At 32.1% G+C, this 18902-nt stretch overlaps 2 protein-coding genes across 12 annotated transcripts in view; one reads left to right on the plus strand and one right to left on the minus strand.

The window, feature by feature from the left end:
* The window catches only part of LOC130440437 (elongation of very long chain fatty acids protein AAEL008004-like), a 42270-nt gene extending 30743 nt beyond the window's left edge, over positions 1-11527 (plus strand). For 5 of the 7 annotated variants that reach the window (XM_056773568.1, XM_056773570.1, XM_056773566.1 and 2 more), the window contains 7 exons: positions 3645-3854; positions 5485-5567; positions 8638-8745; positions 8807-8875; positions 9567-9623; positions 10788-11030; positions 11234-11527. In XM_056773568.1, the coding sequence (XP_056629546.1) occupies positions 3800-3854; positions 5485-5567; positions 8638-8745; positions 8807-8875; positions 9567-9623; positions 10788-11030; positions 11234-11482 (864 nt within the window). In that variant the 5' untranslated portion in view covers positions 3645-3799 and the 3' untranslated portion in view covers positions 11483-11527. The remainder of the gene's footprint in view (positions 1-3644; positions 3855-5484; positions 5568-8637; positions 8746-8806; positions 8876-9566; positions 9624-10787; positions 11031-11233) is intronic. The other 2 variants (XM_056773572.1, XM_056773573.1) reach the window with 1 other exon arrangement.
* The window catches only part of LOC130440435 (potassium voltage-gated channel protein Shaker), a 246648-nt gene that overhangs the window by 10969 nt on the left and 216777 nt on the right, over positions 1-18902 (minus strand). For all 5 annotated transcript variants that reach the window (XM_056773561.1, XM_056773563.1, XM_056773562.1 and 2 more), the window contains 2 exons: positions 18327-18453; positions 17920-18151 (listed from right to left, as the gene is read on the minus strand). In XM_056773561.1, coding sequence (XP_056629539.1) covers positions 17927-18151; positions 18327-18453 — 352 coding nt within the window. In that variant the 3' untranslated portion in view covers positions 17920-17926. The remainder of the gene's footprint in view (positions 1-17919; positions 18152-18326; positions 18454-18902) is intronic.

Here is an 18902-nt window from a genome sequence, read left to right on the forward strand (position 1 = left end):
ATGTAATATGAGTTTCTTCTCATAACCAGCTTAATAAAGAAAAGTGAAAGTTTTATAACACAAAAGAGCAATCTAAGAAATTTCTATTTGAAGCACTAGATGGTACTTGAGTATTGAGGTCAGTATAAAAAATATTGAAATTAATTTGTGGTTTAGATTGTTTTGATTTGTGGTGTCTGTTGGTGTAAAGAGCGATAGGTGGTTCATTCACCTCTGTAGGACATGAACTCATAAATATAGCAAATATGCATCATTGCGCTTAGAAGATTTTAATGAAAAATGTTTAGATTCTATTTAAAATCAATTGAATAATGACTATACAAAATTTTATAGCCCATAATTATAAATATATTTATAATTTCGATTTAGGTCTTCCCTTCCGATTGCCATTATAGTCTTTTTTATTACTTCAGCCCAGACGGGGCTTCAATTTGTTGAATTTCCCTAGTTATCTCTCCTAAAGTTTCTTGAATAATTTTTCCCGTCTTCACTACACATTTCGTTTATTATTTTTCGTTCGTTTATCCTAAAATTTTTTTCTTGCCATAGTAATGGGTTCTTGGGCATATATTATTAAGGGCTTCAATATTGTTCTGTGTATGCTCACCTTTGTTTGTTTTTTAATAGGTTTCAATTTGATTGGTACCCTCCTTGGGTTGCCGTCATTCTTTCTTTATTGCTTATGATTTCGCGCAGTTATTTGAATTTTTGTGCTTCTTTGATCCTTTATTTTCCATTATTTTTCCTTTGCATCTAACGACAACTAAATCCCTTCTTCTACAATCTCTTCTCTCAATTTTCCAAGATTTTGGCATTTTTATTACTAAACTTTAGTATACGCATTTACGATGAATTCATTTTCTGTTATTCTCATTCATGTATTCTTTTTAAGTTGGCTCAATTCCGTAGCCGATGTCCAATTTTCTTGTCTTACACATTTTTTTATTTCAAAATCTTTTGTTTATTTTATGCCTCATTATATATTAAAGTTCCCACTTATCTCTTGTTCTATCAATGCTCCCAGAATTTGATTGGTCCAAAATTGGAATTTTTTCCTAATATCCATGTTCATATGCGGTTTCAAAAATCTGTGAGTATTACATTTGTTGTTGATCTACCTTTTAATGAATAGTACTTTACTTTACTAATTACGAGGTCTGGCTATTAAATAACGAGACTGGGATTAAAACGAGTCTTCCGTTGGGTATCAAAATATCTTGTCTATGCAAGTCCCAAATCACGTTTCTGTCACTATTATAGTATTTGTGCAGTTGCGGTTTGAAACGAAAAAAACTCCGACTGAAGGCAATGAATTGTTGCGAGGCCTATGGAGACAATTATCTATCTCATGCGCGTGTTTTTGAGTGGTGTAAGCGCTTTAGTGAGGGCTGAGAGAGCACTTAAGATGACCAGCGCCCAGGTCGCCCTGTGATTGTTTCAACTCAGGAAACAGTGGCCAAAATCAACTAAATTGTGCTTGCAGATCCTCGAATGAGCATCCGGATGATTGCCGAGGCTGTAAACGGCGCAGACAAAAAGGTTAGAAAAATTTTACACGAGGAATTACACACGACAAAAGGCTGCGCGATGTTGGTGCCAAAAATGACTCCTGACCAAAAGCTCTTGCATCAAAGGGTCTGCTCAGGTTTCCTTGAAAGGTTAGAAATGCTAGAAAAATATCTGCTTTCAACGGGACCTGATTTGAGTCGATTGAAGCGGTAAAGCAAAAAACGGCAGAGCTCCTAAAGGCTCGCACCAAAGAAGACTTCCAGCACTGCTTCTATCAATGGAAAAAACGTAAGGTGTGTAACAAGTCCCGTTATTTGATAGCCCGACTTTGTATAATACAAATACTATCAACAATAAAAAATTTGCTTCCAGTGGGGATTGAATCAACCATATTGCCCTCCTTATGTGCGTACGTTAACTAACTGGTCCACAACAAGTCAATTGAAACATTTATAAGATAATATACAGCATTATGTAGACACCTATTACTTTTAAATGTTTAATGATTTTTTTTTCTTCAGACGTGTTAGTTTCTAAAACTGAGAAAGATATATTTTCAATACGATTGCTGTTGATAATTTGATTATGATGTTCTTTGTCAATATTCAAGTAAGGTTTTATTAAGTTGGCATTATTGTGACCCGTAATATGTATACTTGTTCTTGTACACCACTTTTGACCAATCGACTAACCGCTGTCGATCTATTGGAGTGATTAGTAGTTTTTTTTCATTTATTCAACCCAATCGCACAACCGCAATACTTCCAATGGGAATATTATCATACTAATGATTATTTAGGAATGTCCAGTGACGATTTATTCTTAGAAATAACCTAATGAATTTAATATTTGAGCCCCTTTTTGACAACGATTTTTTACATAATTTCACAAGACAAACGTTGCTGTCGTTATTTTCTATTAAAAATTTGTATTCAGTACATATTAATGAACTACCTTGGCAAGTCTTGTTGAATAAACTCGATTTGTTACAAAACCAGCGCTATTTGATTTGATACAAAAAAAGTCAGTCAAACAAGCAGCAGCTTCTTCACCTCGCCAAGCTAATTCTAACGTGGCTATGTGATAGAATTTCCCTTGCAGCCCTTCAAAGGTATTTCATTCCATAAATTCCATTTCCGTTATTTCTACGGAGCTTAATGCTATCGAACTATGTGTGCAGTTTTCGACGTATAGAATCGCGGACAGCTTGCGCTTGTTGAAATACAACACTTTTGGATGGGTCATAATAACTTTCATTTCATTATAATATTTTTCTTGTAACATTTTACTTGTTAGGTTCCACAAGGTTTTGACCATAGTTTCTTCGAATTCTGTACCATCTTTTCTTCCCATGTCACAGCTCAATCAACGCCAATTTTTCCACCATCCGATTTCCATCTAATTGATACATTCAATTGCATTGCAGAAGTCCATAAATGCTTTCCGTACAATTTTTTTATTGTAAACGGTATTTTTTGGTATGTTTGATTATTTGAATATTAAATATTTGAAACGTCAAATTCGGAATAAATTATTATTTATCCATGGCAAGGCGGTAAAGTAAAAGCAGCCCATGAGATCTGTTTTCAGTATAATATTATACTGATTGGTTGTCTTGAATCAGCTGACTTGGATTTCTACTGGAGCAAAAAATCTTCTACTTTCTGTACGTATGTCAAAAATAGATGGAGGTCCTTTTTATAAGTACATAATACATAAGTACATGTAATATCTCAATTTGATATTTTATGTGAATATGCGAGCTGTACTGTATTCAAATTATATTTCTACTAAGAGGTGAATTTACACATTTATAGTTCTTATTATTATAGTCTCTTTGAAAAACCATGGAAGCATTTTTTTCTAATTATAACTGATTGGATGATTTTATAATATTTGTTTTTATCATATTCGAAACTTGCCATCTTTCAAATCGTGACAGAAACTTTGTAAGTGTCGTCCAAACATTTTAATTTCAGAAGTCACGGTACAAAAGTAGACTGTGAAAATAAATTAATTTATCAAAGTTTCGACTTCCTATCTATTGATAACAATCTCTTATCGCTTTAGGGACCTTTTACGAGATATCATCGCTCATGTAATACCAAAAATTCAAGTTCCTTTTTCTTTTTCAGATATGGATCATTCCAACTGGTCGTGAATTTCTATCAAGAACATCGACCGAAACTAGTTATACGGTAAAGTTCCAATCGACCCTATTAATTAAATTACACATATATCATTATAAGACAATCACAAAAAAGAAGAACTTGTAAATTCTAGAAGTAACATGGAGAATATTACTATTTTTGATGACTTTCATTACGCTGTCAATAAATATGGAGGTTAGTACAGATTATATAATTACTTTGATTAACTTTCATTGGAATATACGCTTTTAAAATTTTTTGATGTACTTATACATTTTTTGAAACTAAAATAATAGAATGAGGTATCCAATTCCAATCCAATGAAAATATTGGGAGTAGATTGGGGGTTTCTTGAATCATTCTTTCTCTTAAATCGAAAATCAATCGATAAAACTCTGCTAGAAATTGTCACAAAGTAAGTATCCCCACAGAGGAAGGATACAGATATACGAGGTCTGGCTATTAAATAACTAGACTGGCCACGATCCAAATTCGAATGCTCCCCTGCAATATACTCCTCTCGCTACACACCTTTCCATACGTTTTTTCCATTGATCGAAGCAGTGCTGGAAGTCTTGTTTGGTGAGTGCCTTTAGGAGTACTGTCGTTTTTTGCTTTACCGCTTCCATCGACTCAAATCAGGTCTATTTCAAAGCAGATTTTTTTCACTTCCTTTAACCTTTCATGAAAATCTGAGCAGACCCGTTAACGCAAGAGATTTTGGTCAGGAGTCAGATTTTTTGGCACCAACTTCGCAGAGTATTATCTCCATTGGCCTTTTACTACAATTTATAGCACTCAGTTGGAGTATGTAACGAGAAATTTGAGATTGATACGTTGCTTCTATTTTTCGTCACACATGGTTTTCGGCACGAGGAAAAAACACGTTCGTTTCAAACCGCTACTGCACAAATACTATAATAGTGACGAAAATGTGTTCTGAGACGTGCGTAGGCAAGATGTCTAGGTACCTAACGCACTACTCATTTTTTACTCCACCCGTCTAGGGCGCCCTCTAGGCGCGCAGTTTCGTTATTTAATGGCCAGAACTTCACACCTTCATAGTTGACTCAAACGAGGACGAACTGGAAGAATATAGGTCGCGCAAAGGAAAAATTTTGATTGAAATAACATCGATTGAAAGATCATGCACAAAATCGGTATTCTTTTGCTAAAGCATCACTAGGTGGGACTATTAATAGGAATAAACAGGCGGAATAAGGACTAAACACACTGTTTACACTAAAACTATACCAAGACTCACAATTACACTATCTGACGCGCGTTTCGATAATCAAGTTATCATTTTCAGAGACTGAAGGTAAACCTGAAGACAATAACTTGGTTAAAGAAACCATCGTCAGAAAGTGTAATTGTGAGTGTGTAGTGTGTAGTGATAGCGTAAACAGTGTGTTCAATATGAATATCACCAACGGTTCTAGAAATTCCAATTTAGTCGAAATGAGGACTTAAAATAAACTCAAATTTGTCTCAACAATCATGATGTGGATTCTACGAAATGACATGAGTGCTTTTAAAACATTGAAATGATTAAAGTGTTGCAGGCTGACTCACTCGATTTAAACAAATCACTCAAATATTATTAATGTACTCGTGATATTCACCAGCAATACCTCATTTCATTAGATTAGGAGAAAAAATTTTCATGAACGTTGAAATTGTGGTTTAAACAATTCAGTATGCCAGTGTCCTATTCAAAACTTTGGAAGTGGAAAAATTGAAAAATGTTATTCTATTTAAGAACTTGTAGTCGTGATAATTTTTTCCCATATTCATAGTTAGTGAATGAGAGTTTTATTTTCAGATCCAAGAATAAAAGACTGGTACCTTATGTCCAACCCAATTCCCACAGTAGCTCTCACCATGGCATTTTTAATAACTGTAACTGTAAGTAATATACGATTGGTTATCACTTCATTAATAAAAAATGTGACTCAAACAGAAACAGATAATTACACTTTCGGCAAAGACCTGCCATATTTACGTAAAAAAGTTTTATCTAGAGCAGCACTGAATATGAATTATAAAAACTTTTAGGAAACTATAACCCAGGTTCACGTAGATCACCTATTAACTGATTGCGAACCCTAACCCAGAATGAGATTTAGGTCACAGTTTCCGAACGTCGCATTAATTCTTCCATGATATTAATTTAGTTGTATAGTAGAATCTATATTTTTTCAAATTTTATTATTAATAAGCTATTTTTATGCTGAAATGCAAAAACGTATGAAGTTCAATAAACCATAGGCAAATGAAATAACTCAGCTTAACGCATTTACCTACCAGTTTACCAGGATAAAAAGGATCATATAATATGACAACGACCCGATTAACTCGATCAATTTCCGAAAAGTAAAGAACGTGATCCAGGTTTCCGCACATTCAGATCATTAGCGAGTTAGCTCGATCAAAGTTTTTCTAAAAGGATATAGTTGATTCGAGTTGGAATATCTCAATGAATATAAAGTATATTATTCTTCAACATCATTGAAAAAGAGAAGAGATACGTTACGATGAAATTATGACATTCGTGGGGTGGTTGACAAAGTTGTTAACGGAACATCCGGAGAAGTTTTTGAATTCTCTAACAAATTCCGCTGAAACTTGCGACGTAGTTTGCAAGTACAGCTTAGAGTACTCGAAATTTGAGTTTTTCACCAAATATCTTTTTTATTTTGGCTTGTACAAAAAAATTATAGGCAGCATCAAAATTATAAAAAATTTTCTGCACTATATCCTAACCTAATCTACTCGAATAACATGATACAATTACGTCTAAAAGTTTTTTCTCAACTTCCAATTTTTCGAAATCTAATCAGAAATTTGAGAATTTATTGATTTATGAGAGAAAGTGAAATTAATATTAAATGGAGGAAATGTTTCTAAAAAATTGGAGTGTTAAACTTTTGAAAAGAATTTTTAAATCGCTGATAATTTCATGAATATAGGCAATTTTTAGATGTAGCAATAGATAGAAGTAGTTATATGAAACAATATCAACATTTTTTTTTCATTTCATTTTTTAATGTGTTAGCTTATTTTTTCGAGATTTACTGTTAAAAAATGAATCGTTTCTAATTATAAAATATTGGGACTTTTCAAAAACGTTTTTGTTTTTTGAACAACAAATGTTGGTGTACCATTCAGAGTTGACCGTTCTACGTTGTTCTAGTATAACAGGGGCAACATGTCCAATTATTCCGAAAAAATGGGCTACCATTTGCTTTGAAGTGCTTCGTGCTCGAACAACTTTTGTGAATTTGACTCGTTTTGAAAGACCCATACCAACAGTGATTGTTGTTTAGTTTCTGGTTCATATGCATAGATCCATTTTTCATCACCTGCTACGATCTTATTGACGTCTTTTGAAGCACAACGATTAATTTTTTTAGCATTTCTTTGCATTAATCACCACGAGTCTTTTGAGTGATTGTCAAATTATACGGTATTAATCAACGCGCACAAATCTTTTGTACAGCCATATGTCATACAATATTAAATGTATGCGAGTGGAACTAAAGTATTCCTCAATATTACGGTATGTCACATGACGATTTAGCAATATTAGTTTACGTTTAGCATCGATATTTCTGGTTCAACACCCGATTTTGAACGACCTGTACGACATTTATCCTGTAGCGATGTGTGACCAGGATTAAGTTCGTAAAATCATGGTGGCTCGAAATGGTGCTCCATCACCAAAAATCGAGGCGAGTGATCGGCACATTGCAGTTGGTTTAATCTACCACAAAAATTGACCAAGTTGAATGTTTCGACTAACTTAAATAGAACTCGTATGACAACACGTTCTGAGTACGTTCACTATTAAAAATGTCAAACTTATGATGGCAACGTCAGATTTGACATATTCACATCAGTATTACCACATCCTAAAACTTAAGTAGCAGCCCTCGTATTGACTAAATGCAATAAGAAATGGGACATCGTCAATTATTCGTTTCGTTGCTTCCTCACCAACTTTTACGTCGCTGTGGCTTCGTTGAGTACGCTAAGAGCAACAGCAATTTTTATACAAATCCAGTGGTGCGATGAATATGGGAAAATAAACGAATTTACAGATTGGATTCACCAACCTGAACAAATTATTCATGAACTCTACATTCCCAAATTATTTAAAATAACTGATTTTTTTTTATTTGAGGGTTGGAAATAAAAATTAGAAAATATTGTTGAAATTGCCTCTCACACTAAAAATTTGCCTATGTAAAATCTAGCAGTCTCGACATAATTAATATTATTGGCGATTGGCAGAAAATATATAAATTCATTTTGTGCTGCCGCCATTGAAAATTTTCGACATTTGAAAACACTAAACTTTTAGATACTTCTATTATATTTATTCTGTATAATATTAATTTGGTTTTATTGATTTTACCATATTTGCCACATAAATACACAAAGTTACAATTTTTTGAAGAATCTTCGGAAAATTGAAGGTTCGCAAATGTTTTTCAGAAATCTAGTATCATCGTTTCAACAATTTTGTGCCTATAATTTTTTGTACAAAAAAATAACAAAGGAAAAGGCAGGAATTCGACTGCCCTAAGCTGAGCTTCAAAGTTACGTCGCAAGCTTCAGTGGAATTAATTGAGAAATTTAGTATTAGGGGTCGATATATTGGCAAATATGAACATAATATTTCAGAAAAAATATGTATAGTTTATTTTTCGATCTCACATTCTCGGATTAAAAGGCGATGAATGAGAAGATATCTAACTAGGTATTAGGTAATGATATATACTGTGTAGACTATACTTTTCTCTATCCGTATATATCGCCACCAATATTTAAAATAAGTAGAATAATTAGGTATAAAGAAATGCACTGAGATTATTTAAAAAGTTGTAATAGGAGAAAGAGTCATTATTGATAGATCTCTTTGAATATATCTCTAATAATTATCTCTTATTTTGAAAACAAAACCTTTTTTCAGGTTCTCCTTCCAGGATTCATGAAAAATCGAAAACCATACCAATTTAAAAAATTATTGATTGTGTATAATGGTCTCCAAGTTTTATTCAGTATTTGGCTATTTTACGGGGTGAGTTTTTGAATGTAGATTGTTTGAATAGTAGAATAACCTAACATTTCATTTTTATTAGTTTGCAGTTGGTGGATGGATGTTTCCATATTACAATGGCAAATGTTTTTATCCTGGACGTGGTAAAAACGTTAGTATCTATTTCTAGTTTCCATATTTGAGTGGATTGTTCAAAAAGTTTTAAACAGATTTGAAAAAAATGTGAAATGATGTTATTTGTAAAAAAAATGATTCGAAGAATCTGCATAACCAATATTTTCCACCGCCTTTTATATAACTATCATGTAATTAGTCTGCTTATTAGGAAAAGTTTGTGGCACAAGTAGACAAAAACTACTGTGATGTGATGTAACATCCAATAAAATTTTTTTAAAAATATTTATATACTGGTGTACATTCATAGAATTATTTGAAATTATATTAAAAAGCTACGGTCACATCAACCCTGTAGCCTCAACTTTACACGATGCGATTTTTTCTATTAGCAAAATTACAACTAAAAATTTTATTCGAAGAAGAAATTAACTGCAGCTTAGGAAGCTTATTATAATTCCATTGAGAGGAAGAAATTGCAGCAATGGTTTCATGATATATACTCACGTATGCGGAAGTATATTGGAGTGTGGTGGGAATTATTTCTCAAAAAAAAGAGTACTGTTACTAATAGCCTTTGTCATAATATTAGTTTTGTTTCAAGTAAACGATAGCTTCAGTTTATGGAATTTTAGCTTACGAAATGTTTTGAGAACAGCGACTTTTAATTTAGATTTAATTTAGCTATATGTTTTTGTTTTCATGTATTAAATACAATTGTTTTACAGATGTTGTTTACGTCGCATATGTACTTTCTCTCTAAATTTTCGGAATTCATAGATACAGTAAGTAATTATAGTTTTTTTCGTAACATAGGAGTAAAAAAATCAGCATGATAGTGTCACCGATCCATGTACACTTCTGTTCACTGAAAAAGCATACACTAACCAAATTAATGCCTACTCAGTTAAATGAAATTGAGGAAGCTGCCAATTTTGCAAAACTGGAAGGGTTAATAATCATGGTATAATGATAATTTTTGTTGTTAATGATTACCTGATAAATATGGCAACAAATGTCAAATTTACTTAACAAAAAAAATTGAAAATTGCAAAAATCTGTCCCAGACTTGAATGTTATTTCAATGAACGGAAGGTTTCCTTCCCCAGAATTGGACAGAACAGAACTAGAAAGACAGTTGTCGATCTAATAATTGGTAGCACAAAGTTCAATACACCGGCCCGTTAATTTAGAATACATGGAGTGTTTACTTAATCTTGAATGTATGTGTATCCTTATTCTTCTGGTACCTATCTACTATTATTGGTCGCAAGTCATTACATTGCCGTAGGCTTTTCTGTCTGCCGTTATGTGAGCCAGATTTCCTACATTTCACAGGCCTTTCTACTCTCTTATGTTCCTCAATCAAAATATTTGCTTTCTCTCGACTCTCCGTTTACCATCTACTCAACCCTCAACTATGATTTGAAGAAGTTGGTACTTTACACCTCTAAGTATGTGACCCAAATAGGCTCTTTTACTTCTTTTTATATCCAGGAGAGTTTTTTCTGTCTTTTCCCACTTCTTCATTTGCCAAATAGTCAGTCCATGGTACTCCTAGCATTCGACGATGGGTCCACTTATTTTTTAAGCATCCATATTCCCATACCATAAAGCATAACTGAACATACGTTACATCTAGAGTATCGCATTCACAGTTTTAGCGCTAAAATATGATCTTTGTTAAGTAAAGATATTTTTAAATTTGAAAAAATAATTGCGGGCCAATTCAATTCTCACTCTGTCTTCTCTCTCATCCTCCTAGTTCTATTCCTACTAACTTCCGAGGTACTTGTTTTATTTATTTTCAATCCGTATCTTTTATCAACACAGTTTAGTCTTAAATATATTTTGATAATAATAATATTTTGAAAAATGTTTAATGACTTTGAAATGAATTCATGTTTTGGTTTTTTACACTTCAAACTAAGAAGGTACATTTTTTTCAGGTACTTTTTGCTTTAAGAAAAAAAGACAGCCAAATTACACGACTCCATTTATATCATCATGGAATAATGCCTATAGGATCCTGGATATGTGTTAAGTACGCTCCGGACAGTCCAGTGACATTTTTGGGATTTGTAAATTCGTTTGTGCATATTGTAATGTATTCATATTATATGTTGAGTGCCATGGGGCCAAATATACAAAAGTATCTTTGGTGGAAGAAATATATCACCGTTATGCAGTTGGTAAGTTGTAAATTTACGTAATAGTGATACCAATTAGTACAATAACTAGTATTGATTCTTGGAATTATTATACAAAATTATCATTTATCACTATTATATTAGTGCCGGGTACCTTCAATTTTTTGTTTAATATTTCAATTCATATTTTCGAAAACAGTGTTTAATTTAATTTTTGATAAAATATTAATGAAATCACTTTTTAGACGCAGTTCGTGATATGCTTGATACATGTGATACTCACATCAATCCATGGATGTAATATGCCCTTCGCATTAAGTTATTTCAGCATTGTTCAAAGTATAACATTCTTCATTATGTTTGGAGACTTTTATTTGCATGCCTATAGAAAGAAAGTACCCACTACCAGTAAAGAACTAAGTAACGGAGAGGCGAATGCAGAGAACAAAGTTTTAACCAATGGATTGGCTAAAGGGAATAAGAAATTTGATTAATCTATTGTAATGATTTTTAAGTCTAAATGTGATTATTTCTAGTTATGTTGTTGTTTCATTTTTCCTTTCAATTTAGTGTATCGCAACAGGCTATGTGAAAAGTAATTCGACTTTGATTATATACAGAATAAAACGTGCAAATCTTATTGGCAAATACTGGAGTGGCGTAATGATTGGGAAAAGCAGACAGTATTAGAGACACGTACACAAGATTGTATTACTTTATAAAAAGTGATTTTTGGTAAAAGTACCGTGGTTCATGGTCATGCTAATCATAAAAATAGCCGTTAACGGTAACAACGAAATCTTGTCAGAATTAGAAAAAGCAATACCCTGAAATCCAAAATAATGTAGTGTATAAATCAACAAACTTCAATTCTAATAATACAGCGCCGAATTATCGAACCAATATTCGAAAGTTTCTTGTCCGGATATTTACTAATCGATAAACAAGAAGACAAAAAGACATTACAATTTCCTAGTGACTTTATTATTAAACAGTAGACTGCTAATCGACTCCATGTCATATAATTTAATAGCCTCATTTTATGTCATTGTGATATGACAGGAACATGATGAAATTATAGTAAATCAAGGTATTTTATGAGTGAAGGTGTGCAGAAGGAGACGTCGAGCGTTTTAATTCTTCAAGGTAAGGTTAGATTAGGTTCAGATCAGAGAGAACCACATAACCTAACGACTAGTGAAATTATCGAATTACAACCTACTGAATTATAATAACACTACTAAAATTGGAATGTCACGACTTTGTTAATATACCTGTGACATATACAATACCAAACTTAACCGACTTGGGTAGGGACAGATGGTGGTTGAGCACAAGGATTCTTCCACACAGAATAGGACAATCTAGCTAACAAAATCTCTCAGACGGTCTTCTGATATCACAAATCACGTGACATTACCTCACTTTATAATAAAATGTATACAAACAGAATAATAATAAATAATGTGATATGAGAAACGTACCCAAAAACTAGACTGGACTCAAGAATATTAATGAATACAGTCAAATGAACAAAATAGCTGCAGAACCAAAAGGTAGACAAGCAGCTTAGATAAGAGAGTGGAGTGTCTTTATTTATAAAGTTTGAACAAATGAAAAATAAAACATTGCCATATAATTTACATTCAATAATAACATAATATCCAATAACATAACTAGCAACACTCAATTCTTGAGTGCAAAATATGACTACCTTTCGTAGACTACACGCTTGCTGTGAGGACACATAATTGGATTGTGTACGGTTAATGAAAGTAGGCCTTGAGTTAAGCTAGATGTTGAGCAGATTCAAAACAAATCTTTGTCTCAGCTTAGGATTTTGACCAAACGCTCGTGACGCGCAGTTTACCTCGAGTCTCTGATGAAGGTAACTTGGTTATCAAAAAGGTATAGTGGTAGTAGTAACAGTGTGTTTAATAACTTTAACTATTATATTCACAAATATGTTTCTTTATATTTCAAGAAATGACCTGTGAAAATAATAAATAAAATTTTTATATGGTATGATCATATCCATGAACTAAGAACTAATCCTAGTTTTGGTTTTATTTAATGTCGAATTCGTTTTCAAGTTGATAAACGGGAAGATTATACTGCGTTGGAATTAAATCTTTGTCAACCTGATTATTTTTGTCCAATATAGAAAATTGTTTCTCTTTAACTCCTAAAATTTATTTACTATTTCTAAATTTAAATTGAGTTGACGGCATGAGTTGTGGGTCAAGTTCCATTAACTGTCCATTTTGAGTAGTGCTAAAAATAATAAGAAAGCGTGTCACTTTATGCAGTGAAACAGTAGATTTACAAATAGTATGTGTACTTTTTAATACTGGATTGTAATACGTTAGTCGTACTACTGAACGAGATGCAAACTGCAAAATGAAATCGTCAAAATGTGGTTATGGACATGTTCTTTTTTCTATAAAATATTTTATAAGCTTCATTTTTTATGTTGGTAGGTTGATAACTTTTGCTAGTTATTAGGCATTGATGAAATTAAAACGGACACTACAACATTTAGGACAATAGTATTTAGCTATCTCATTTTTAATATTTTGTGACGAAAATCGATACTTTTTTACTCAAATATCTAAGTTTAACAAAATCGAAGTCGAATTTTCTCCAAATTAAATGTAATATATTTGTTCAAACTTTAACAATTGATACTTCAAAATTAAAACGTTTTGTACACATAAAATATTTATGTTTTTGCCCCTTGAATATGTCATTCTATCAATTTGTTTGTTAATCTGATTCATTTCTTGGATTTTAACAGTCATAAAATCGTTATTTGTGGCAAAATAAGATGCGTTGCGTTTGTGCAATTACAGTCGAAAGTAGTTATAACATAAATTACCTGCTCAATATAAAATAAAGTTTATGAAATAAAAAAATGACAACTTAATTTATATTCACAAAAGAAGATAGTCATATGCATCAACAGCTACTAAGATCAGTTCGCATCTATGTAGGCTTCGTTTTTACGGTGTCATTAATAGGCAGCATACTTAATAATTAAGTATAATTATAAATAAACAAAAAATATTCATTTATTCATCATCCGTTCATCATTGTATTAATTGAATGAATTCTATTATATAATAATATAATCAATTGATTCATTGTACGATTGGCGATTACGAATTACTTATACTCTTTTAAATTCACCATGTAATCAAATTGCGTCAGTAATACTTCATGTGAATGAATACTTTTCAAGGGCATATATTTTTACATTTAATATAACAATTACTTCATACAAGTCACGTTATTCACATTCATCTCAACGTTCAGTACATTACATTTATCCATATATGTAATACTTCTATATGCAGTTTCTAAAGTGGAAACGGTTCCGTCTAAGGAAGACATAATGATAACGCTTTCTCTATCCTCCGAGGTTCCAGCTCGGTTCTGCGCATTCTCAAGTATTCGCAACCTGAGCAAGGTATCTGGAACGAAAGAGAAACTAGTATATTGTCAGCACTTTAATAGTGGGACATTCCTTTCCATTTAAACTGTCCATATAGGAGTATTACATATTTGCATTCACCAAATATCAATGTAAAAGGTATGTTGATGAACAGGAAGCATCCAGTGAATGAAATTGGCCATATTAATGGTATATAGAGGGGGCTGCTATTTTATTTTCGACTTTGGTGACTAACTGTTTCTGACTATCACTGACATTTTGGCTGTAAATTTTTCATTGCTAAAACATAACTTCAATTATAAATTTCGCATTTGATAACGATTATTATCATTTACTAGCGGACCCGACAGACGTTGTCCTGTCCCACGTTTTAAATGTCCCACGTTTATAAATCTTTTGGAAATTAGCTGTAGCAATTAGACCGTTCTGATGAAAATTTCTATCAGAAGCTTATTACAATTATTACAAATGATTATTGCTTTGGAATAGTCTCCATTACCATATCGCCAGGTGGAGGTTCGTGATGAGCAATGCAGCTTATAACGATTCATCTGGCGGGATTCTACTAGAGACGATTTTGCAGTGTATGAATTAAATACGTTCACTTTTGGAATAACTAGTTCACCTCTTTCAGCCATAAGATGTTCATTTGAGCTGGCGAACGAATGCGCAAGCAAAAAATCTTCAGTTTATGGAATTATAAAACATGATTTTTACGGGTTTTGCCAATCTAGAAATACCACGTGAAACCTGAAGAATTGAATTTTCTACAAAACTCTGCTTGCAGTGCTTAAGCTAAAAAATTGTCATTTAACGATGAAAGTAACATGAAAATGTTGGGTTTGGTTTGGTTTGGTATTGCAAAGGTTGCAGACTTGGTTAAGTCATAAATATATCTACCAACAATAGTATAGGTATGACAAAACGAACTAGGTTATCATGTATTTCGTGCATATTTGATCTTCAAGGTCTCCGTTCGCTCGTTATTGAAACGAAGAACAAAGAAAAGACGAGATATCATATGAACTAATTTTAGATAGAGTGAAGTATGCAGTGTTAGAAAATTTTATATTTCAAATGACTAGAGTCGTTAGTTAAATATTGGTATACAAAATCTAAACTATTCATGTAGTACAAAATAATTTTTTAAATATAACCTAGAAAACTACTGTGAGATAACGCTGAATGTTAATTAATTATCATTAGCAAAAATATAGCCAGAAAAAAGATATATAATGACGTCAAATATTGAAAGTTTAAAACAAAAATCGTTGAATCTATAATGGAGAAGCTTCCAAGTGGTAGGTTTATTACAGGTTTCCCATTCCAAGTTTCAGGCATTGATTATGTTTGTCAATTTTATATTTTAAACAGAGGTCACGGAGGAAAACTCTTAAAAGGTTACGTGACTCTTCTAATTTGTTTTACTACAAAGCAATCTATTTAGAATTTGTCAGAAATCTTCCCAATGAAACTTTTATATTAGCATTTAACCGTTTCATTAGCCGATTATATAATTAAAAGAGTAAACAAATAACGAAAACTATACCAGATATAGTCAACGTTGGATGCTGGTATGATTGGACGCATCGTGTTGTTCGCCATGAAAAGTCGGTTTTTTTGACCCGCGTCAAAGGAGTACCTAACATTGGGACGAAGAATTCGACGTACAAAGCAGTTAAAACTTTATGAATCTCTGTTAGTCCTTTAAATTTTGAGCATAGAATAATGATAGTTACAACAGTGATTGGTCACGGACCATTGTACACCTTGGTCTCTTGGCAGGCCCGTCATGCCGCAAATCTTCATCATGCAAGTAGTAAAAGCATCTAGTATAAAGTTTAAAAGATGTGTCATAGCGCTGTTTCCATAATTATTACCTCAGCGGATTATTTTTGGGAATGGTGTCCTTGAGTTATTTCCTTATATCTACCGAATAAGATACAAATTTGAAATTGGTGGAATATACTCTCTAGGCAATTAGAATGTATGTCATATTAAAATAAAAGATTACAATAATTTTCAAGAGTGTGTTATAATTAATAAATATATTCTCAATATTTACTCATTTAACATCTTGTAATTTATACCACAATTTGGAGAGAATACTGAAATACGAGTATATGAAATATATCTGAAACAAAAGTGTTTTACGTTAACCTTAGACCAAGGTCGATGATTTTGGAAATCTAAAAAAAAATTGTAGTAATATGAAACGGTTAAGAGGGGACAGAGGGTGAGTTTTTAAGGCTGAAAACGGTTTATTTCGATTTCCGGCAAAACTACAAGTTCTATGGAAAAAGTCCATAAAATCTCTATTTTCTGATAGTGAAAAAAAATTACCATCACCATGGTAAATTTATTCAGAAAAGGCAAAAAAAAAGAAAAAATTCGCGTCCGAGATTTTTTTAAAGCATTTGTACAATTTTTAGTTGTTTTAGTTAAAATTTTACACTATAATCACCCGAAAAACGTGAGATTCCATATTATTGATAAACATGAGTAACTATAGTGAAAAATTATAATAAATATTTGAAATTTGTACGTCATGATTGAAAAAAATGTTTGATTGCGAGTTTTTTTGTTTGCCTTTTCTGAGAAAATTTATCATGGTTTTGGTTATATTCTTTACCATCAGATATAAGTGATTTCGACGAACAAAAATGTTGCCATTTTTTCAAAAAAACCTCATATTTGGACGGAAGAATTAAAAATTAGGGCAATTTTTCGATATTAAGTCAAAATAAGATGAAAAAATAAATATATCAAAGCAAATAAAAAGGTGAATTTCACCAAATTTTGTGGAAAAATATATTTTCGATAATAGATAAAAATAAAAAACGAAAAGCTTGGTTATTTCAATTTTTCATATAAATTTTGATGTTATTTGTTTTTTCAAAATAGTTGTAGAACTTTTTTTTACCTACAACTCTGCTATTTGTAGTCTGAAATCGAAGTAAATCGTTTTTTACCCTTAAAAATGCACCCCCTTCCCTTTCCCGACCTCAGAAATTATTTTTGATTCCACTTTCATTATATTATATTCTCTTTACATCCTATCATTTTTTTCTCACTTTTTATCACTTTTTTACAGAAAAAGCAATTATCTGCTAAAGATCTGTAGAAATTTTGTTTATTCTTTCTTCTATCCCACAATATCCTAAAAAAAATTCCATTTTTCGGTATTCTATTATCAGATATAATGTCAGAACCCATACATAAATTCTTTGGTTAATTAAACCAACAGAACAGATTATGATCTTATATCTCTACATATATTATCCAAAACATTTGATTAAATAATTTCCAATCTTTTTTTTCAAGTAGTGGAGCTTCATAAATTCATTAATGATGAGCCCATGACTTTGTTCCTTGCATGAAATTTAGATAAATTGCTTTCGAAACCCAAATCCAAATGCTTTACCCAATATTTTATTTTCATTATATATTATTATTATTTCAATTTGTGAAACTTACCTCGTAGTCAAACATCAGTCTCGATGCTCATGGCGTTGATGTTGTTGTTGTGACGCGGATTGCAGTTCTGTTTTTGGGACAGTTGATCACGTGTCACCATCAGTCCCTCTTCTAGTTCGACCAAGTCACTCGAAGACTCACTTAACGAACTTTTCTTCATATGCTGTCCCAGAGTGCCTGGTAAGTATGGGCAGCTCGTCACATGATTGAAGTTCTGTGACTGCATTTCCTCCTAATAAGCCAAATTATATGTATTGTGAATTAAGCCAACATTAAGTACGTTATGCTTTTTTTGAAATAATACACAGCCATATTTATATTTAATAGTGAAACACGAACAAATTATCTTATTGCAGATTGAATTTATTATTGATGTATTTTAAAAAATAATAATATGAATAACTAACTTGATCCGTTTCACGATGATAGAAGTAATTGAAATTTGACACTATAACAGGCACTGGCAATGCAATGGTTAGAACACCAGCAATCGCACAAAGTGATCCCACGATCTTCCCCCAGACTCCAACTGGCCTGTGAACAGATTTCAAGATTTCAATAAAATTATTGATTGCTGATTCGAAATATCAAGACGAGCCCAACCAAATTAATACTTATTGATGTAAAATGATTTGTTAGGTATGTTGAATCTACATGCCAATTCAACAAACAATCGAATTCAATTGCACTCACAATATTTCGTGTTAGTGATAATGTGCTTTCAATATGCAGCAGCACGATATAACCATTCGGTGTGTATACCATATGAAACGTCATTCTGATATCGAATATTTCTCCAATTATTTATAGTATACGGAAAAATGTGAATAACAAAATTGCTAGTTCGACAGTTTTTTTTCAAGTTGAATAAGTTGGCAAAACAATTACTTACGGAAAATTAATGATGATAAAATTGCAGAAACTGAAATATATATTGAAAATAAATCCTAGTCAAGTCTATTACAATTTACTGAATATATTTT

This window comes from Diorhabda sublineata, chromosome 2, assembly GCF_026230105.1.
Source record: "Diorhabda sublineata isolate icDioSubl1.1 chromosome 2, icDioSubl1.1, whole genome shotgun sequence".
In the NCBI taxonomy this organism is placed as follows: Eukaryota; Metazoa; Arthropoda; class Insecta; order Coleoptera; family Chrysomelidae; genus Diorhabda; species Diorhabda sublineata.